At 42.6% G+C, this 23,137-nt stretch overlaps 1 protein-coding gene across 4 annotated transcripts in view; it reads right to left on the reverse strand.

Moving 5' to 3' along the window:
* The window catches only part of Ggnbp2 (gametogenetin binding protein 2), a 46,676-nt gene extending 24,580 nt beyond the window's left edge, over window positions 1-22,096 (reverse strand). For all 4 annotated transcript variants that reach the window (XM_004664537.2, XM_004664538.2, XM_004664536.2 and 1 more), the window contains exons 1-4: window positions 21,943-22,096; window positions 9,246-9,326; window positions 3,937-4,190; window positions 1,532-1,630 (exon numbers count right to left, since the gene is read on the reverse strand). In XM_004664537.2, coding sequence (XP_004664594.1) covers window positions 1,532-1,630; window positions 3,937-4,190; window positions 9,246-9,326; window positions 21,943-22,035 — 527 coding nt within the window. In that variant the 5' untranslated portion in view covers window positions 22,036-22,096. The remainder of the gene's footprint in view (window positions 1-1,531; window positions 1,631-3,936; window positions 4,191-9,245; window positions 9,327-21,942) is intronic.
* Between the last annotated feature and the right edge of the window lie 1,041 nt (window positions 22,097-23,137).

Here is a 23,137-nt window from a genome sequence, read left to right on the forward strand (position 1 = left end):
TGCAAACGTGCACTGCAAGAAAAATGCTTGTCACTATTTCATTTAATGATAATGTTCTCACTATTTCACCAATTCTCAATAAATGGCCCCTGACTGATTCCGGGTCCCACCACAGTTCCAGAAATTCAGTGCCTTTCTTGCTTGAGATGCAAAAACCTGAATCTTCATATATCTACATATTTCTAAACCTAAAATGACATTACACATACAATTCAATACCCTAATCCTAAGGAGGTTCAGCTTCCACCTATTTTTGACAACAAAAATCTCAACTCCACCTGCATAATGGGAGGGGGAAACTGATTAGATCAAAACATGAAAGAAACTAGCTGCAAAGAACAGAGTCAGTGAAGGAGACACTTGGGAGGAGCAAACAGGAAGGTGGTGGGAAAAGATTATGATCACGGTATATTGTCTATATGGAGGTTGTTAATAAAAAAAAATTTTTTAACCCTCAAAACTTCCAAAACAACAACTAAAGAACCGCAACTCCTGCTCTCTTCCATGTGAAATTCTATACTGTCATCTTGTATTTCTTCTTAAGATTATGCCCGAGTGACTTCTACTCAAATCAACACCATTACCTATAATTGTTCTAGGCCTTATGCCTTCATATGATTCCTTCAAAGATTAAACTTTCTAATGAAATCTTGTTACCTCATTATTATCCTCCTGTACTTCCCCATTCATAGCTTAACCTATTACAACATCGCAGTGCATTCACTTTTTTCTGTACTCCAATCTAGACTCTGCTTCCACTCAAACACTCGCTCTGCTCATCAAGATCAACAGTGCTGTCATTGATAAAAAAAAAATATATATATATATATCATGTAAATCAGTTGGTGACTCATGCTATAATCTCAGTATTTGGGAAGTGGAGGTTGGAATTCAAGATCATCGTTGGCTACAGAAGAAAATTTGAGGCCAGCCTGTGCTACATGAGAATCTGTCTCCACCACCCCAGCAAAAAAATGAAACAAAATGTAACAAAGACGGTGACATCAAAATAAAAGAGAGACTAACAGAGAGAGGGAGGGGATATGATGGAGAGTGGAGTTTTTAAGGGGGAGATGGGGAAGGGGAGGGAAATATCATAGTTTTATTGTCTGTTAAGTATAGAAGTTGTCAATTAAAAAAAAAAGCCGGGCATGGTGGCACAAGTCTTTAATCCCAGCACTTGAGAGGCAGAAGTAGGAGGATCACTGTGAGTTGAGAAAAAATAATTTTTACATGATGGTTATGTCAATAAGAATGATCATACTACTGAGAAAACCTTAACATTAATTATATAAAATCTTAATCTCCTTTGAAACATTTTAATGTTAAGAAATTAACTTAAAACTCAAATTTATAATTTATAGAGAACTTATACAGCTTCAATGCAAAAAGGCCCACAAAAAATCAGGGAATATATTTACTTTGACTTATGTCAGACTATAACCAATTAATGAGACTAGCAATCTTATTTAGTCTTCTTACTAAAAATGACTATCATTTACATAATGAAACATTTTGGTATTCTACTTACCCCAAAGGTTTTGGCTTGTGCGTATCTAAGGAGTGCAACTGGCATCTCTTGTTCTTCTTACTTTTTGGAATAGCATCTATCATATCATTTAGTTTGGACCTAAAAGAAAACCAACCATCAAAGATATACTTCAGCTGTGTATGATGGCACATACCTTTAATCTCAGCACTCAGGAGGATCACTAAGAGTTTGAGCCTAAAGCGTGAGTTCCAGGTCAGCCTGAGATAAAGTGAAACCTTGATTTAAAGAAAAAATTGAGGCTGGAGAGATGGCTTAGCAGTTAAGGCACTTGCCTGCAAAGCCCAAAGACCCAGGGTGATTCCTCAGAATCCACATAAGCTAGATGCACAAGGTGGCACATGTGTCTGGCGTTCATTTGCAGCAGCTGAAAGCCCTGGTGTGCCCAGTCTCATTCCTTCTCTCATTCTCAAATAAGTAAAAAAAAATTTTTTTTAATTGTTTATTGCCTTTTTGTGAGAAGTGTATTTTAAAGTGTTACCTACCCTCAAAATTTCTCCAACAAATTCCAACCTGAAAGAGTCTATTTTCCTTCTCCAGTCCCAGTCAGTCCAAATATTGAAATAAATTTGCTCTGCCCAACACACACTTTCCCTGACTGCCTCTGTCTCATTAAGTGCACCCCTGTATCTAGCAGTATGCCAGGCACTCAAATATCTGAGAATGCTGCATAACTTTTAGCTATCCACCTTTGCCCAAATTATTAGCTGAATATACAGTATCTTTGATGGGGAATTATCAACAGAATTTTTAAAAAGTATTTTATTTATTTACTTGAAAAAGAAACAGAAAGAAAAGCATACATATAGAGAGAATGGGCACACCAGGGCCTGTAGTCAATGCAAATGAACTCCGGGATGCCCACACCACCTTTTGCATCTGGCTTTGCATGGATGGGTGCTGGGGAATCTAATCTGGGTCCTTTGGCTTTGCAGGCAAGTGAATTAACCACTAAACCAACTTTCTCTAGCCCAGAAGTTTTATACAAATACAGAATTTGCAATGCTATTATATACGCCCAACATACAACCAATTGGCAAGACCTCTCAACTAACTTTGAATACATCTAAAGGCTTATCATTTATCCAGCTCACCAATCTCTAGCTCAAATAACTGCAATTTCACTACTGGTTCCATATTGCTTCATTTTGACTTTTACATTCTAAGCTTCACTCACAACTACAACAATCCTTTCAATATGTAATTTCAGGGCTGGAGAGATGGCTTAGCGGTTAAGCGCTTGCCTGTGAAGCCTAAGGACCCTGGTTCAAGGCTCGGTTCCCCAGGTCCCACGTTAGCCAGATGCACAAGGGGGCACACGCGTCTGGAGTTCGTTTGCAGTGGCTGGAAGCCCTGGCGCGCCCATTCTCTCTCTCTCCCTCTATCTGTCTTTCTCCCTGTGTCTGTCACTCTCAAATAAATAAATAAAATATGAACAGAAAACATTTTAAAAAATATGTAATTTCAGATTATGCTTGCTATTTCTTTTCTATCTCCAGACAACTATATGGTTTCCTCACTGATTTCATTCAAGTCTATACTCAATGTCATGTTATCAGAAGGGCATTCCCTGATCAACTTTTCATATTTCATTCCCTATCCACCATCTTGTTTTTTCTTTGTAACGTATACTTAACAAATGATGTATTTGCTTACTCTATACCTCTATCCACACAGGAATAGAAATAAGACGTTATTCAATAAAACTGCTGAGTTCAATCTTTGCCCTAATCCAATTTAGAGAAAAAGCCATCATTAACAAATTGTTTAAAAACTGACAGGATGCCTGATGTGGTGGTGCACACCTTTAATCCCAACACTCAGGAGACAGATAACAGGATCGCTGTGAGTTCGAGGCCAACCTGAGACTACATATACAAATCAACCTGGCCTAGAGCAAGACCCTACTACAAAAACAATCAGAAAACTGACAAGGCCGGAGAGATGGTTTAGCAGTTAAGGTGCTTTCCTGCAAAGCCTAAGGATCTAGGTTCAATTCCCTAGTACTCACATAAGCTAGATGTACAAAGTGGCACATATGTCTGGAGTTCATTTGCATTAGGTAGAGGCCCTGGCATGCCCATTCTTTTTTTTTTCTTTGAGGTAGGATTTTACTCTAGCCCAGGCTAGATAAATATAAATATAAATAAATACATATTTAGAAATTATCTAATAGCCAGATGTGGTAGCACACGCCTTTAATCCCAGCACTTGGGAGGCAGAGGCAGGAATATCACTGTGAGTTCAAGGCCACCCTGAGAATATAGACTGAATTCCTGGTCAGCCTGGGCTAGAGTGACACCCTACCTTGAAAAACAAAAATAAATAAATAAAAATAAAAACTGTTTTAAAAACCAACAAAATGTTTTTGAATTGATTATACTTACCCATGTACATAAAATAACGTATAAAGCTTCTTTGCATCAGTCATGCAGCTTCGAGTCAGAGAGAGCACTCCCTTAGGCCCTACTGTCAGGGGTTCGAGGGCAGGATTTCCAGACTCTACAAGCTGAGAAAAGAGGCGTTCCACACTGCGACGACAACCAACACATGGGACAAGCTGAGAAAGTGCACTCAAGACTTCACGTGATGTTACCACCATGGCAATACCTAGGTCTTGTTGTTTAAGCATACTATGTCGCTGAAAGAAAGGAGAAAAGAAAAATAAAAGACTCCTTAAGACATATAATCACTCTTTCATTACTGCTGGCTCCTATTCTTGTACAGTAGTAAGTACAACCTGGGCATGGCTGCCACCTCCATCTGCAACTGAGTCAAAAAGTCAAAGCTGGGCTGGAGAGATGGCTTAGCGGTTAAGCGCTTGCCTGTGAAGCCTAAGGACCCCAGTTCGAGGCTCGGTTCCCCAGGTCCCACGTTAGCCAGATGCACAAGGGGGCGCACGCGTCTGGAGTTCGTTTGCAGAGGCTGGAAGCCCTGGCGCGCCCATTCTCTCTCTCTCCCTCTATCTGTCTTTCTCTCTGTGTCTGTCGCTCTCAAATAAATAAATAAAAAATTAAAAAAAAAAAAAGTCAAAGCTGTCAGCCTTGTTCATGCTATATTGACCTTACTACAACAAAACTCCTGTTCTAGATTTTATAGAATAAAATACTTTGCTTACAATGCTATTGCTAGATAGCATGTGACCCACTGTAGCAAAATTTAAAAAAAAACGAAGTCTTACATCTGATAATTTAGGACTCCATTCAGTGAGTATTAAGCCTAGTATTCTCCTATCACTTTAAAATCAGAACACCAAGAGTGGGACTGGAGAGATGGCTTAATGGTTAAGGTGCTTGCCTATAAAGCCTAAAGACCCAGGTTCAACTCTTCAAAACCCACGTAAGCCAGATACACATGGTAGTGCATCATTTGCAGTGGCTAGAGGCCCTGGTGTGCCCATTCTCTCTCTCTCTCTCAAATAAATAAATAAATAAATATTTTAAAAAGTCAGAAAAGACCAAGTGTGCTGGCACAGGACTATCTATAATTCCAGCACTTGAGAGATGGAGGCCGAAGGATGATGCACAGTCCGAGGACAGCCTGAGTTATATGAGATGAGACACTGTCTCAAAAGGCCAAGGGGGGGGGGAATATATGTATGTATGTATGTATGTATATATAAAGTTAAAATAGCTGGGTGTGGTGGCTCACGCCCTTTAATCCCAGCACTTGGGAGGCAGAGGTAGGAGGATTGCCGTGAGTTCAAGGCCACCCTGAAACTACATAGTGAATTCCAGGTCAGCTTGGGCTAGAGTGACACCCTACCTCAAAAAAAAAAACCCAAAAAAGTTAAAAAATAGAGTAGGGCATGGTGGCACACGCCTTTAATCCCAGCACTCAGGAAGCAGAGGTAGGAGGATCGCCGTGAGATCGAGACCACCCTGAGACTACATAGTGAACTCTAGGTCAGCCTGAGCTAGAGTGAAACTGTACCTCAAAATAAATAAATAAATAACAAAAAAGTTAAAAAACAGAAGTAACAAAAGAGTCAGGCAAGGTGATGCACATCTGCAATCCTAGCACTTAGGAGCAGAGATAATACAAGTCAAGACCTGCGTAGACTATAGAGTTAAGTTCAATGCCAGTCTGGGTAACTTAGTGAAACCCTGCCCCAAAATTAAAAAAGAAAAAAAAAACTAAAGAGAAATTTTAAGGCTGTGAGGCAGGTGTGATGGTGCATAACTTTAATCCCAGCACTTGGATGGCTAAGGTAGGGAGGATCTCTGTGAGTTTGAGGCCAGCCTGGGCACAGAGAGAGTTTCAAATCAGGCAATACTAGAGTGAAACACTGCTGGAAAAAAACAGTCTAGAGACATAGCTTGGTGGCAGAGTGCTCATATGTATCATGCGAAGGCCCTGGGTTCAGTTCTCGGCACCACAAAAGAAGAAAAAAACTGTTTGAGGTCTGCCTATACTACACAGTGACCCACTTAGCGAAATATTACCTCAAAAGCAAAAAAAGCAAAACAAGGAAAACACCATGCAACAGCACATCTTTTTAATATTTGTTTTTTCGAGGTAGGGTCTCACTCTAGCTCAGGTTGACCTAGAAATCACTCTGTATTCTCAGGGTGGCCTGAGAATATATGAGTTATATGAGACACTGTCTCAAAAGGCCAAACTCATGGCAGTCCTCCTACCTCTGCCTCCTGAGTGCTGGGATTAAAGGCGTACACCACCATGCCTGGCTTTTTTTTTTTTTTAAAGACAGGGTACTGCTACGTAGCCTAGACTGTCCTTGAACTTGAGGATCCTTCTGCCTCAGCCTTCTACATGCTTGAATTACAAGTGTGTGCCACCATGGCCAGCTCAACTAAAAAAAAAAAATTACATGTTAATTTGCATGTGTCTGTGTGTATTTTGGGCTTGCCAAGGTCTCTCTCTCTCTTTTTTTTTAAAAAATTTTTATTTATTTTTTGAGAGAGAGAAACTGGGTTCACCAGGGCCTCCAGCCACTGGAAACAAACTTCAGATGCATGCACCCCCTTGTGCATCTGGCTTACGTGGGTCCTGGGAAGTTGAACGTAGGTCCTTTGGCTTTGCAAGCAAGCGCCTTAACCGCTAAGCCAGTTCTTCAGCCCACTGCCAGGGTCTCTTGCTACTGCAAACTCACACCAGATGTCTGTGCTACTCTTTTTTATCAGTTTACTTGGATGGTTTGGGAATTTAACCCAGGCAACAGGCTTTGCAAGCAAGAGTGTTTAACTGCTGACTCAGCCTCCTAGCCTATCATCTTAACAACACACCACTATGACAGCCTATGGTGATCTTGTAGAGTAGAAATTCTCAAGCTGGAGGTATGGACAGGTACATTACAAATTACTGAAAAAGAACAAGGTCTACGTTGCCTGTTTAGAAGACTGCAATGAGTGTTATTTGTTTTTAAATAGGTAGAAAATGAGTGAGAACCATAGCAGTAGGGAAATGGGGCAAAATTCTAGTCTAATAAGTAATTTCTACTTGAGGGATTTAAGTGGCACACTACAAGTAACTCCTAGATTTACCAAAAACAGATGGTATTGAAAATAAGGCAATAATTGAAGTATTTTCTTACTTTTACCATTTTCTTATTTAATTTCTATGTTTTGGCAATTTCATAGATTATATGTTATGTACTTTCATCATATTCAATCCCCATTACCCTCCATTATTCTCCTACTATCAATTTTTCATTCAATGTTTTCTCCAGAGTTGGAGAAATGGCTCAGTGGTTAAGGCACCTGACTACAAAGCCTAAAGACCTCAGTTTGACTCCCTAGTCCCAATGCAAAGCCAGATGCAAAAAATGGCGTATATATCTGAATTTTGTTTGCAGAGGCTACAGGCCCTGGCATGCCCATTCTTTCTGTCTCTCTTCTCTCTTTCCCTACTTACTAATAAATAAATAAAGTTTTCTCTAAAATTGAAAATAGGGGGTGGAAAGATGGCTCAGCAGTTAAAAGTGTTTGCTTACAAAGCCTGATGGCCTGGGTTCAATTCCCCAGTACCCACATAAAGCCAGACACACATAGATGCACTTGCAACTGGAGTTTATTTTCAGCAGCAGGAAGCCCTGGCATGCCCATTCTCTCTCATATAAATAAATGTTTTTGAAAAGTGGGGGGAAAAAAAGTTCAAAAGTAATCTACGTGTTTCCTATTTTCTTTTCTTTTTTCGAGGTAGGGTCTCACTCTAGCTCAGGGTGACCTGGAATTCATTATGTAGTCTCAAGGCGGCCTTGAACTCATGGCGATCCTCCTACCTTTGCCTCCCAAGTGCTGGGATTAAAGGCATATGCCACCACGCCTGGCAGTTTCCTACTTTTTAAATTACATTTTCTATATTAAAGTTTTTAGAAACTATATTTCTATGGATTTAAATAATAAAAACCAGAAAATTCATAGCACAGGATAATTAAAAAAAAAAAAAAAAAAAAAACTTCAGCCAAGCACGGTGGTGCATGCCTTTAACCCCAGCACTCAGGAGGTAGCGGTAGGAGGATCACCATGAGTTCAAGGCCACCCTGAGACTATATAGTGAATTCCAGGTCAGCCAGGACTAGAGTGAAACCCTACCTTGAATAAAAAACTTTTTTTAACTTTAATAAAAATAAGGAAGACAGGACTAGAAAGATAGCTTAGCAGTTAAGGTGCCTGCCTACAAAGCCAAAAGACTCAGGTTCAACTTCCCAGAACCCATGTAAGCCAGATGCACATGGCGCACACTCCTACAGTTCATTTGCAGTGCCTACAGACCCTTGCGTAGCCCCCACACTGTGTAAATAAATAAATAAATATTTTTTTAAAAGCTAAGGAAGAAACCCAACAAGTTCTTTTTTTTTAAATTATTTTTTGTAGGTAGGGTCTCATCCTAGCTCAGGCTGACGTGGAATTCACTCTATAGTCTCAGAAAAGCTAGGGATTTCAGACCTGGACACTATCTACCCCCTTTTTTTTTTGTTCAAGGTAGGGTCTCACTCTAATCCAGGCCCATCTGGAATTTACTATGTAGTCTCAGTAGTCTCAGGGTGATCTTGAACTCACCACAATCCTCCTACCTCCACCTCTCGAGTGCTGGGATCAAAGGCATGTGCCACTATGCCCAGCTCTATTTTTCTTTTCTTTTCTTTCTGTCTTTTTTTTTTTTTTTTTTTTGAGACGAAAGAGAGAAAAAAGAAAAAAGAAAAAAAAGAGAAGGGCAGCTGCTGCAAACAAACTCCAGACATATGCATCACCTTGTGCATCTGGCTTACATGAGTCCTGGGGAGTTGAACCTGGGTCCTTTGGTTTTGCTGGCAAGTGCCTTAACTGCTAAGCCATCTCTCAAGGGACCCCCCTTTTTTTGATAGGCCTTGTGCCATCCCCAGCCTCAACAAGTTCTTCATGAAAAGTTACATACCCTATCTTTAGTAACCAGGATAGATGGCTTGCTGAGATCTGAGCCTTGTGGACATGTAAAGTGTGAATATGCCATTATCAATTTTCTTTTACATGACTAGTCTGTAAATCAGTATATAACTACATTCACAACAGCAACAGCAAAAATGAAAGCAATTTCAGTACCTAGAACCCCTTGGTAAAAGGAAACTAGAAGTTATAGCTAAACTTTAAATGTTCTTTCCAATACGCGTGTGCACGTGCGTGCTTGCGCGCATACACACACACACAAACACACACACAGACACACCACTGAAAACACTGAGTTTAAAAACTATTACCTGAATAAACTGCTTTAGTTGTGCACCATTATTCTGATGCCCATCAAGATTTAACACATTGTCAGGAAATTCCATCACCATCTTAAAAGGCAAACAAAACAAAATCAAACACTTAATCCTTTAAACACATTATCCAACATATTTTATAAACTCTTAGGGCAGAAACAGACCCTTTTAGCCAGATTTATCAAAGCACACAATCCTTTTCTTTATACTGTGTATGTTACAGGGTGGGTGGCAGGTATATATGCACATGTGTGTACAGATGTGTGTACACCCAGTGCAAATGTGGGCAGAGCTGGGTATCCTCCTCTCTCTCTCTCTCCCACCTTTCTTCCCTGAGACAGGGTCTCTCCTTGCACCTGGAGCTGACTGACAAGCTTCAGTTCCTCTGTCCCCACCCACTTAAGTGCTGTGGTTACAGGTATGTGTGACTATGCTCACCTTTCTTCATGGGTGCTAAGGGCTAAAGTCAGGTCCACATGCTTGCACAGCAAGTGCTCCTACCCACTGAACCATCTTCCCAGCCCCAAAGTATATAAATTCCCAAAGCCAGAAAAGTGTAACTATCAAGATCAAAGGTACTTAAGTCAAACACAAGTTGAAATCCAGACTCTATCATTAACATCTATATCAAAACTCTGGGAAAGTTACTTAATCTACAACTTTCTATACTGATTCCTCATCTGTAAAATAAGATTAAGCAGTGATTTTTGTTGTTGTTGTTTACTTATTTGAGACAGAAAGAGGGGGAGAGGGAGAGAGAGAGAGAATAAGCATACCAGGGCCTCTAGCCACTGCAAATGAACTCCAGATACATGCACCACCACGTGCATCTGGCTTACATGGGACCTGGAGAATCGAACCTGGGTCCTTAGGCATTGCAGGCATGTGCCTTAACCACTAAGCCATCTCTCCAGCCCTAAGCAATGATTTCTAATATGTATTTCAAAGAGTAGTTCTAAGAATTAAAGTATAAAGTTTTCTTGGAAGTAGATATTAATAGCATTTACATAGATAATCTAACCTATTCAGTTAATTCCTGGTAACTGTAGAATGAAAGACTTACAAGGGCTGAGGAGAAGGCTCAGAGGTTAAGAGAATGTCCTGTGCAAGCATAAGGGCCTGGGGAGGATGAGAGCCTACAAGGACCCACATAAACCACTAGGTGTGGCCACACATCAGTAACTTCAGGCCCATAAGGAAGCAGAGACCCAATAGTCTCTGATATCACAGGGGGAAAAAAAGGCAGCTGAAATAGGAAAATATGGGCAGAAGACCCAGAGTTCTACTCTAGCCACTGCACATGAGTGCAAAGGGCACAAGGGCGCATCATACATGTGCATACATTACATACACTACATACAAACAAGCAAAAAAGAGACCAAATGTTTTTGAAGGTGTGATGGTACAGGCCGGTAGTCCCAGCACCTGGGAGGTAGAGGCAATAAGATTAGGAGTTAAAGGTCATCCTTGGCTACATAGCAATTTTGAGGCCAGCCTCAGCTACTTAAGACCCTGACTCAAGAACAATTTTATATGTCAATTATATATTGGGCTGGCAATGTAATTTAAATAGTAGAATGCTCAGGCTGGGTGTGGCAGCACACGTCTTTAATACAAGCACTCGGGAGGCAGAGGTAGGAGGATCACTGTGACTTTGAGGCCACCCTGAGACTACATAGTGAAATCCAGGTCAGCCTGGGCTAGACTGAGACCCTACCTCAAAAAAAAAATAGTACAATGCTTGTGCTAGCATACAGGAGGCCCAGTGCGAAACACACACACATGCACACACAAACAAGGCAGGATCTCACTCTGGCCTAGGCTGACTTGGAACTCATTCAGTAGCCCCAGGCTGGCCTTGAACTCATGGGTGATCAGTGCTGGGAGTAAAGGCATGCACCATCACAGCCAGCTCTCTTGTAGATTTAGTAAGGAAAGAATGTGGGAGCTGGGAGATGGCTCAGCAGTTAAACACGCTTACTCACTTCCTCCTAAGGCCTGCCACCTAGGTTCAATTCCCCAGCCACCCACAAGACACTCAAAGTAAGCAGAAAGTAGCACATATTTCTGGTGTTCATCTGCAGCAGCAAGAGGCCTGATTTGCCCATTCTCTAATAAATGAATAAATAAAAATAGTGAACCAGGTATGGTGGCATGCGCCTTTAATCCCAGCACTCAGGAGGCAGAAGTAGGAGGATCACCATGAGTCTGAGGTCACCCGGAGACTACATAGTTAATTTTAGAGCAGCCTGGGCTAAAGAAAGACCCTAGCTCAAAAAACCACAAAAAAATATTTTGGGGGTCTGGAGAGATGACTCAGCCATTAAGTTACTTGCCTACAAAGCCTAAGACAAGAGTTCAGGTCCCAGAACCCAAGTAAAGCCAGATGCACAGTGGCATTTGCAGCAGCTAAAGGCCCTAGTATGCCCATTCTTTCCCTCTCCCTCTCCACCTGACCCCCCACACACACACACTTATAAATTGGGTTTTTGAGGTAGGGTCTCATTCTAGCTCAGGCTGACTTGGAATTCACTATGTAGCCTCAGGGTGGCCTTGAACTCATGGTGATTCTCCTACCTCTGCCTCCCAAGTCCTGGGATTAAAGTTGTGTGCCACCACACCTGGCTTAAATAAAAATATTAAAAAAATATATATTTGGAGGGCTGAAGAGATGGCTTAGAGTATAAGGAACTTGCCAGTAAAGCCAAAGGGCCTGGGTTCGATTACCCAGCCCCCAGATGCACAAGGTAGCACATGTATCTGGAGTTTGTTTGCAGTGAGTTAGAGGCCCTGGTGCACTCAACACTCTCCTTTTACACTCTATCTGCCTCTTTCTCTCTCAAATAAATAAATTAATTAATAAAGTATTAAGAAAAATGTTTTGGCCAGGTGTGGAAGCACACACCTTTGATCCCAGTGCTCAGGCAGAGGTAGGAAGACTGTTGTGAGTTCAAAGCCACCCTGAGACTACATAGTGAATTCCAGGTAAGCCTGGGCTAGAACAAAACCCTACCTTGAAAAATAAAATAATTTTTAAAAAGGGATATGTGAAGTAAGCTGACAATGAATCTTAAAAGGCTAGACCATGGGCTGGAGGGCTGGTTTAGCAATTAAGGTATTTGCCTACAAAGCCAAAGGACCCAGGTTCGATTCCCCAGGACCCAAGTTAGCCAGATGCACAAGGGGGTGCACATGTCTGGAGTTCCTTTGCAATGTCTGGAGGCCCTGGCATGCCCATTCTCTCTCTCTCTCTCCCTCTTTTTCTGTCAAATAAATAAATAAAATATATTTTTTTAAAGACTAGACCATAATGTAATACCAATTTAACTATCCAGGGGATTTCAGTTTCACTAAATCAAAGACGCCATCTATTTGTTTGTGTATATTTTATCTTACAGAAAAAATAATGTGGGCTTTGTATAGACTGTGGGACAACAGGTGATCTTTTTATTTAAATGTTATCTTTTCCAAATTTATTTATTATTTACATGGGTGGGTCAGAACCTCTTGCCATTCTTTATATCCAGTTTATGTGGGTGGCTTGTGAATTGAACCAGGGCAGACAAGTTTTGCAATCAAGCGCTTTTAACTACTGAGCCCCTCTTCCCAGGCTCTTATCTTGCTTTTTTTTTTTTTTTTCCAAGACAAGGTCTCATAGAGCCAAGGCTGGCCTTAGAATTCCTAATCCTCCTGCCTCCAATTCCCAAATGCTAGGATTACAGGCATATGCCACCACACTCAGATTTCTTTTCCAAATTTATTTTAATGCACATACACCACTTATTATGAAGGGGAAGTAAGTGTGCTCTGCTTCCAATTCTATAGTCATTATATCACGTTCAGAGACATTGTTCCATTGCAATACATTTTGCTATTTCGTAAACTTCTTCCATACATATAGATGTGGCCAAATCTGTTTCAAGGATCATTTACCCATTTTTCAGGTTTATCAACTTCAATATCATGTTTCTACTTTTCTTTTCAAACTTCTCATTGCTACTTCCAAAGGGTGGTGGTAATGTACTTATTTCTACATACTTTCATATTACCCTTACCAACACTACCAAGTAAAACTGAAGTAAAATACTCTAATGCTGTGGCCCAAAGGTCTCAAGTGACTTATGCTGTAAGCATTTGCACATGACATCATCATGCTGAAATTTAAAAAGGCTGGACACTCATGCTGTAGATAATATGGTGAGAAATCACTTAAAATGCCTTATGTAAATATCTTAATCCATATTGTCCACCCTGTATAAAACATGACCTCAAATTTAAAAATATATATATCCTGGTATTAGAATCTGAGTCCAAGCTGGGAATGCTGGTGTACACTGATAATCTGAGCACACAGGAGGATAAGGCAAAAGGATTATGATTTGAGGCCAACCTAGAATACCTATCTCACAACAGCAAAAATCTTGGTCCAGGAAGCTAAAACCAAAAGTTGTTAATAGAGTTAAAGATGCTGCTCATTGATGTGAGAGCTTACTTAGCATGTACAATGTCCTAGATTTGACCCCTACCACTGAAAAGAAAAGTCAGTAGTTCAAGTAACTCACATTATGCTTTCCAGAATCATCACGGAGTTTAAGATACTAAACAAAGCCGGGCGTGGTGGCGCACGCCTTTAATCCCAGCACTCGGGAGGCAGAGGTAGGAGGATCACCGTGAGTTCGAGGCCACCCTGAGGCTACATAGTGAATTCCAGGTCAGCCTGAGCCAGAGTGAGACCCTACCTTGAAAAACCAAAAAAAAAAAAAAAAAAAGATACTAAACAACTGAGGATGAACAGATGGCTCAGCGGTTAAAGTGATTGCCTGGAAAACCTAATAACCCAAGTTCAATTCCCTAGTACCCATGTAAAGCCAGATGCACAAAGTGGCACATGCATCTGGAGTTCATTTGCAGTGGCTAGAAGTAGAAGTCCTGGTACACCCATTATCTCTGTCTCTCTCTGCTTGCAAAAATAATAATGGTGACATATGACTTTAATCCCAGCTTTTGGGAAGCTGAGGTAGGAGGATCACCATTAGTTCAAGACCACCCTGAGACTACAAAGTGAATTCCAGGTCAGCCTGGGTTTTAAAAAGATACTAAGAAATTGAACTGTCAGGGTGGGCTTATGGTCAAGCTGTACAGTGCTTGCTAAGTTTGAGCTCCAGATCACAGAAAAAGAGAAAGAGAGAGGGAGGGAGGGAGGGAGGGAGGGAGGGAAAAGAAAAGAAAAGAAAAGAAAAGAAAAGAAAAGAAAAGAAAAGAAAAGAAAAGAAAAGAAAAGAAAAGAAAAGAAAAGAAGGGAGGGAGGGAGGGGAGGGAGGGGAGGGAAGGGAAGGAAGGGAGGGAAGGGAAGGAAGGGAGGGAAGGGAGGGAAGGGAAGGGAGGGAAGGGAAGGGAGGAAGGAAAGGAAGGAAGGAAGGAAGGAAAGGAAGGAAGGAAGGAAAAAGAAAAGAAAAGAAAAGAAAAGAAAAGAAAAGAAAAGAAAAGAAAAGAAAAGAAAAGAAAAGAAAAGAAAAGAAAAGAAAAGAAAGGGGGGGGAGGTGGGAGAAAGAAAAGGATGAGGTCAAAGGATCTACCTGACACCAAGACCCAACTGACCTTTTGAATAATTATGATTAGGACTGGGGAAACTTCTCAATCAGTAAAGCCATCGCTGCACAACCATGAGAACCTGAGTTCAGATCCCAGAACTCAAGTAACTAGTGGGTGGATATGCAGTCCATCCATAACCCCAGTGCTGAGGTGGAGACATGGGAATCCCTAGAGCACGATGGCTAGCTAGACAAGGAGAACTGGCTAGCTCTGGGTTCAAATGAGCCCTTGTCTCAATAAATAAGCTGGAGTGCAAACAAGGAAGACACCCAGCATCAACCTCTAGTCTTTACGTGTACACACCTGACACCTACACACGTGGATGCACACACACTCATACACACACACATATACATGGAAGAGTTACAATTAGCTGGGATCCCAGCACTAGGGAGGCAGAGGTAGGAGAATTACCCTGAGTTTGAGACCACCTGGGACTACAGAGTGAGTGCCAGGTCAGCCTGGGCTAGAGTGACACCCTATGTCAGAGGGGGTAAAGAAGTTACAATTACCTTATGGCTAAGGAAGAGAGGCAAGAGTTGGAAATTAAAAAAAAAGAAAAAGAAAAAGAGTTCAGTGATTAGCCTGAGCCATTGAGTGAGACCCTGTCTCAAAATTAAAAACAGGATGGGAAGCCAGGCATGGTGGCACACATCTTTAATCCCAGTATTCAGGAGGCAGAGGTAGGAGGATTGCCATGAGTTCAAGGCTACCCTGAGACTTCACAGCGAATTCCAGGTCAGCCTGGACTAGAGTGAGACCCTACCTCAAGAAACCAGGGGTGGGGGGAAACGTACGTGATGGTGCACGCCTTTAATCCCAGCACTTGGAAGGCAGAGATAGGAAGATCACAATAAATTCGAGGCCACTCTGAGACTACATGGTGAATTCCAGGTCAGCCTGGACTAGAGTGAAACCCTACCTTGAAAAAAATAAAAATAAAAACAGGATGGGGCCAGATGTGGTGGTACATGCCTCTATCCCTGCATTGAGTCTGAGGTAGGATTACTGTGAGTCTGAGGCTAGCCTGGGCTAGAGTGAGACCGTACCTTGAAGAACCAAAAAGAAAAAAAATAGGATGGGCATATTCATTTAGTAGTAGAGCACTTGCCTAGAATGTGGCAGACATTAGGTTCAAACACCAGTAAACACACACACACACACACTCACACGGGAGGGAGAGAGAGAGAACGATTACAGGTATTTAATTTTCATTAACTAGTATAAATGTAAGAACCTAATCCACTACTGTCTTTCCTGGGTTGGCGAATACTAAATGCTCTCTTGAATTCTACACTATCCCATCTAGGCTGGTGACTACCCTCAATACTCTCTCTCTGTATTCTGAAGATTTAAGACAACAGCCTTTTATTTTACTGTTTCTCTAGTCAATCACTATATGTTGTTAGAGGTTTTAAAAAAATAGGAGGAAGAAGGCCAAGAGGCTAGTTATATTATCTAACTCCCCCTCCCCTTTTTTTCTTGGCTTTTCAAGGTAAGGTCTCACTCTAGCCCAGGCTGGTCTTGAACTCACGACCCTCCCGTCTCCTAAGTGCTAGGATTAAAGGTGTGTGCCACCACTCCTGGATTTATTTTTCTCTATTCTTGAACACCACACCCTTGACTTAATCTTAGATTCTAGGCTACCTAAATAAAGGCAGTTCTCTTGAGGACTTCAGGGGTGGTTTCACAGAGGAATTATTAGTGTTTAGCTGCATGATGGGGATGCCTATCCATAGCTATCCAAAAATAGAACGAGTCATTGTGCAGCAATTACTGCTTTATAAAGTTTATTGTATCCATTTCCCACTTTAGCTCTTAAGTGTCTGTCCTGGTTTCCCTTGACCACAAACAATCTGTTTCTAGACCATCCTTATGGGCTCTGACCAACAATATTAAGTTCGTATTTATCAAAATTATTGTTCATCCCACAACTATTTTTAACATGTTATCACTTCTGGTAAAATTAAGCATTAGGTTGAAAGAAAACATTATATACTAAACTTAGAACAAATGTTAAATTCTTAACCCCAAAATTGATAAGCTATCACTTATCTTTTAAGTCTAAGAAGGTTAAAAACTCTCAGCAGAGTTTCTAGTCCATTTTGATTGGTTTAAATTAAGAATGTTAACTGTTCTATTAATACTGTAACAATCTGACATGTACCAAGAACATTGTAAAATGTTCTTATGCTTCAGTAATTCTACTTCCAAAAGCCTGAGGGGAGAAAAAATTTATAATGTACAGGGTTCAATGCATTATGTACATTCTTACAGCATAATTCATAGCAAAAACTAGAGCTTCATGGAAGGATGTTATGGAATGTCATACAACTTATATTTACACAACCATCAAAACATTTGAGAGGCTGGAGAAATGGCTGAGTACATAAAGTGCTTGCAGTGTTAAGTATGAGGACTTGAGTTGGACCCTAACCTGTGTAAGATGCCAGGCATGGGACAGTGTGCCTGCAACTGGTGAGATGGAGACAGGAGAATCCTGGGGGCTTGCTAGCTAGCTTTTCTAGCCCTAATGGTGAGCTCCAGGTCCAGTGAGACAAGCTGCTTCAAAAGTGTAGTGATTGACCTGATGCTGGCCTCAGGCCTCTACACACACACACACACACACACACACACACACACACACACTCCTCTCACTCTCTCAAAACAACAAAGTTTAAGGAATGGCAAAAAGCAGTCGTGCACATTTATGCCAGCACTTGAGAGGTAACTGGAAACCAGCAAAAGCCTCTTCTTAAGAAAAAAAAAAATTAAAAGGGCTAGAGAGATGGCTTAGCCAGTAAGCACTTGCCTGTGAAGCCTAAGGACCCTGGTTTGAGGCTCGATTCCCCAGAACCCACGTTAGCCAGATGCACAAAGGAGTGCATGAGTCTGGAGTTCATTTGCAGCGGCTGGAGGCCCTGGTGCACCCATTCTCTCTCTATCTGCCTTTCTCACTGTCACCCTCAAATAAATAAATAAATAAATAAATGAACAAAAAAAAGAAAGAAAGAAAAGAACAGGGGCTGGAAAGAAGGCTCAGAGGTTGAGGCGTTTGCTTGCAATGCTTGACAGCCCAGGTTCGATTCCCCAGTGCCCATGTAAAGCCAGATGCACAAAGTGGTACATGTGTCTGGAGTTCATTTGCAGTGGCTAGAGGCCCTAGTGTATCCATTTTTTCTGTCTCCCTCCTTCCCTTTCTGTATTTGCAAATAAATAGAAAGTGGAAAAAAAATAAATAGAAATGGGGCTGGAGAGATGATGGTGTAGTGGTTAAGGTACTTGTCTGTTAAGCCTAAGGACCCAGATTCAATTCCTCAGTACCCACATAAGGCAGATGCACACGGCAGCACATACATGTGATGTCTGTTTGGAGTGGCTGGAGGCCATGGCATGCCCATTCTCTCTATCTGCCTCTTTTTCTCTCACATAAATTAAATATTTTTTTTAAAATGCCAAAGAGAGAAAATGTTCACAATATTACATTTAGTGGGAAAAAAGCAGGGTATAAAATGATAAAGAATACAATATGTATCAATATCCATGTGTGTGGTTATAACTAGAATTAAACCAAATAATGCTTATTTCTGAGAAACAGGATTAACAGTAATTTGTTTTCTCTGTCTTGTGGTAGTTTACCAGATTTTGCTAAAGACTATCAATTTTGATTCAATTTGTCTTTTTAAAACTACTTGTGGGCTGGAGCTTAGCAGTTAAGGTACTTGCCTGGGAAGCCTAAGGACCCAGGTTCAATTTCCCAGTACCCATGTAAGTCATATGCACAAAATGACTCATGTGTCTGGAGTTCATTTGCAGTGTTTAGAGGCCCAGAAGTGCTCATTCTCTCTCACTCTGTATCTGCCTCTCTCTCTCTCAAACAAATGAATAAATAAATAAAGTATTAGAAAAAACTACTTACTACTTTGGTTCCTCTTCAGGTCATATAATACTTTAAAAAAAAATTTTTTTTTAATTTGACAGAAAAAGGGGAGGAGAGAATGGGTACGCCAGGGCCTCCAGCCACTGCAAATGAACTCCAGATGCATGCGCCCCTTGTGCATCTGACTAACATGGGTCCTGGAGAATCGAACCTAGGTCCTTTGGCTTTGCCTTAACCACTAAGCCATCCCTCCAGCCCAGATTGCATCACTCTTTCACCTTTAAAAAAAATACTACTTGCTGAAAAAAATTCTAATTCTTCACAGATATCTCTAAAAATCTCCAATCTTGCTATCAGCTGTCTTATAATTCTAATATTGAGGCAACTTGGCTGAACACATTTCTAAACAATAATAATGTTATTACAATATATATCATAATATTATTTGGGGGGGTTCGAGGTAGGGTCTCGCTCTAGCCCAGGCTGACCTGGAATTCACTATGTAGTCTCAGGGTGGCCTCAAAGTTACTGAAATTCTCCTTCCTACCTCTGCTGCCTTTGTGCTGGGATTAAAGGTGTGCACCACCACTCCCGGCTTTTCCTAAATTTTCTTCCAACTGGCATGTGTACTTACTTGGGACTTTTCTCAAACATCTATATTCGTACTATCCTTAAGTGGTCACAACAACTAAACTGCCATAGGAATTGTTTAAATACGGATATACTGTGAAACAAAGAGGAGGCTCTTCATTTCATTTTACAAATCTAAGTTAAAATAGGCAGTTTTAACTGTGGCTAAAAGTTCCAACAGGTTAGTGCAATGATAAGGCTTGTAAACATTGTAACTAATATAACATCTAGCTGCAGACAAGATTCTAAAACTACGTACTCAAAGATCACCAAGTTTCTTCAGGGCATCACCTCTAGATCCTGGGAACAAAGCTCAAACCCAAAGTTAACTTCAGGCACACACTGTCATCAAACATCAGTGAGCTAGTGTAGACCATGAACTCAGGAACCTTAGATTTCTCGTCCCCTTTCCTCCCAGCAAGTGCTTCGCTCTGCATTCCCCTTTTAATTGATATTTAGCAAAATGGGCCTGATAGTAGCTTGTTTCCTTAAATATGGTACAGCCTTGACATGACCTTTCACAAACATTCACTAATAGCATTCCATGACTGTGCAGAAGTTTCCAAGACCAAGCAACAAAATGTCTCACTCATTCCTTAGTGATAAAAATCCATTCTGAATCAAAGAAAAATTATACCTTCTCTTGAATTAAATGTTATTTGGGATGGCTAAGCTTAAGTTTTGTCTTGGTCACAAGTCTATAATAAAAGCAAAAGTCAATCATCCAGCAAAACGCAAAAATGTAACATTAAACCATAGTGCAGGGCTACAACTTGTTCTATGAAAGTTTGGAAAGTCACATCATCATCAAGAGTGTAACAGAATAGTTTTTTTAAAAGAAGTGTAACACAAATTAGTCATTTAAAAGCGCTATGTGCAAAACGTATGTTAAGTGTTACATCCACATTAAGGGTGGTTCTCTAAGTGTAAGTGTCTTAAAATTTTGTAAATACTCAAATTTATGTTGGTTTTCCCTGCTTTCATATTATATACTCAAGAGTAATCATATTCAAACCCAGAGGATTTTTTTTTTCAGTTCAAGCCATTTTGAGACCAAAAAAATATCTAAAAGGTTGATAGCAAATTATGTGTTGTAGAGGTTTTATGTTGGAGAGATTGAGAAGGAAAATAACAAATGAATTACTACCAAGCGTTGTCACATTGAGCAAGGAATCATTTAATTTGATCAGCGTTCTAGTTTTGGGTTTTTTAAAAAAACTAATTTAAATACAAATCCATTATAATTCTGTTGCAAAATATACAGAAATCATAACCAGGATATACAAGTAATTTCTAAAGCATCAACACAAATTCTACTTTATGTCAAATCAAATCATTTCTACCTTTTATCATCCAAAGAAAAAAAAAGCATGTTTTCACTTAAGAAGTCAAATCATTCAATAGCTCTTCTAATCCTTTTAAAGTACTGCAGCTCAATCAAGTCTTGAGACTGGCCAAAAGAAAGGCATAGACTGGCATCTCTACAATGACTTGCATTTTATATAAATGTTAAAAAACCTTCAATGGATATTTGCAGGGAAAAAAAAGAAATTAAGAAACCTGATCTGCCTTTGAATGGCAAAAAGGCCAAAGCTGTCAAGAGGAATAGCTTTATCTACATCTGAACACAAGGGGCAAGTGTATAATCCGAGAGCTTCCTCAGCATCATCAAGCTGCCCATTACAAAAGATGTTCCGAAAAGGTTCATTTCATTTCATAAGAAATAGTGGCAAGCAACTGCACTCGTTTCCTGTTCAGATTCAATTCAAATTTCTGCCATTTCCTTTTAAAGGAAATAGTACAGCAACACAGAGGTAGAGGGGTTGGCAAAGCTATACCAACTCTTTAAAAATAAAAAAGCTACCTGAGCAATCAGCTTTTTATACTACTTTTACATGTTCAATTATTTGGTGGAAAAAAAGGGGGGGGGCTACTTGTAAACGAAATAACAACAACTAATGCCAAGAAAACTCGTTTTGAAGAGTCATGGCCTAGCAACACGATCACTTCAGGAATGTGAATGCACTAAGGCAATGCCAAGACAACCTCCAGCGAAATCGAATCATTCCGGTGGAATCTGTACTGTGCAAGAGCATGTCACTGTGCCCCCAGTCATCACGCTTGTGTAGTGAGAGCTACAATGTTAAAACAGAAAACACACAGGTAGCAATGCCGCTGCGACATCTCCAGATAATTAAGCCTTCCCGGAGGATAGGTGCTTTCAAATGTGGGGGTGGGGTGGTGGTGGTGGGGGGAGGCAGGCCCTAAATGCCCAAGCTCCTTCAACCCCTCTCTCTCAGGCGCGTGCTTGGGCAGCAGCAGCGTCTCTTCCAAGGGAAAGAAGGGGGTGAAAGGCAAAAGGGTGAAAAATGCTGGGGAGAGAGAGGGGCTCAGGGAATCCCCGCCAAAGCTATCGATGGAGCCACTGCAAAGGCGAGTTTGTGGGGCCTGCCGGAGAGAAGGAGGCCTCGCCTAGGAGTTGCAACACACTCTTTCTCCAGTGCGCAGCGCTCGGCCTGGGGGAGGGGGAGGAGGGGAAACAGCTGCCAAGGGGAGCGCAGCGGGCCCAGCCCGGCCCGGCCCGCTCACCGTGAGGGTGTCGTCTATGTAGAGGGGAATCTGCCTCCTGTCGAAGGGGAACTCCTCCTCCCCGTCCCTGCACACTGCCACCAGTCGCGCCATCGTCCCCGACGCTGCCGTTGCCACCGTCACCGCCTCCTCCCAGCTGCCGCCGCCGCCGCTGCTGCCGCCGCCGCCGCTGCCGCTGCCGCCGCCGCCGCCGCCGCCGCCGCTGCTCCTGCCGCTGTCGCCTCCTCCTCCTCCCAGCTCCTGCCTGCAACAGCCAAACCCCGCGAGCGTAAGCACCCGCCGCCGCGCAGCACATTCGCCACGGGAGGAGTGGGGGCGGGGGGCAAGGTTCGGAACCGGAGTGGACGCCGGAGCCGCGCAGCGTTTCCCATCACCCGATTCCACACGCGCTCAGCCAATCAGCGCCGGGCGGCGCCGGGACCCGCCCCCTCGCCCCCTCCCGCGCCGCTCGGCCCGCCGGCCTCCCCTCCCCGGTCCCTCCGCTGCCCCGCCCGCCGGCCTCCGCCAGTAGGGTCCAAAGGAGAAGCGGAAAAAAATAAAAGAAAAAAGAAAAAAAGGACCTGCTGGCCCCGGGGCTTCCCCGCGTCCGTCCCGGGAGTCCTGGTCTCCGACCCTTCGGCCTCGGGTTTCACAGCCGTACCTCCCAGCTTCCAGCTGCCCGGGTCTCTCTCCCCTCACCCGCTTTCCCCCCCCCCCACCCCACCCCCGCCACCCCACCAACCCACCCCCGCCGCCGGGTGCCCTCAGCTTACCAGCTGACCCCTTCACGGTGCGCCCCGCCCAGTCGGTCCCCCGGGGCTGCAGCTGCCCAGCTCCACCCCGCCCGTGGGAGGGGTCGACCCCGCCTCGGCTCTGCAGAGTTCGGGGGAGGACAGTGGGGTGGGGCGGGGCGGGGCGGGGTAGGGTGGAGGGGGCAGGCTCAGATCCGATCCTCACCCGCGACGGAGGAGGGAGGTGGGTTCTCGGTTCTGACCTTCACCGTTTGCGCGGACGCTGCCCTGACCCCCACCTCTGCTCCCCGTTACCGGCTGGCGAGGCCCGCGTCAGGGCCGGCCTGGGCGGGAGCGCGGCTGCGAAGGCCGTTCGTTTCCTCTCCAGGCTCGGTCCAGCCGCTCGCGCCGCGGGGAGTGTGGGAGGGAGGGAGGGAGGAGGGAGGAAGAGGGGGGGACGTGGGGAGGGTGGGGCAGGGAGGGAC

The sequence above is a fragment of the Jaculus jaculus genome, chromosome 9 (assembly GCF_020740685.1).
Source record: "Jaculus jaculus isolate mJacJac1 chromosome 9, mJacJac1.mat.Y.cur, whole genome shotgun sequence".
NCBI classification, from domain to species: Eukaryota; Metazoa; Chordata; class Mammalia; order Rodentia; family Dipodidae; genus Jaculus; species Jaculus jaculus.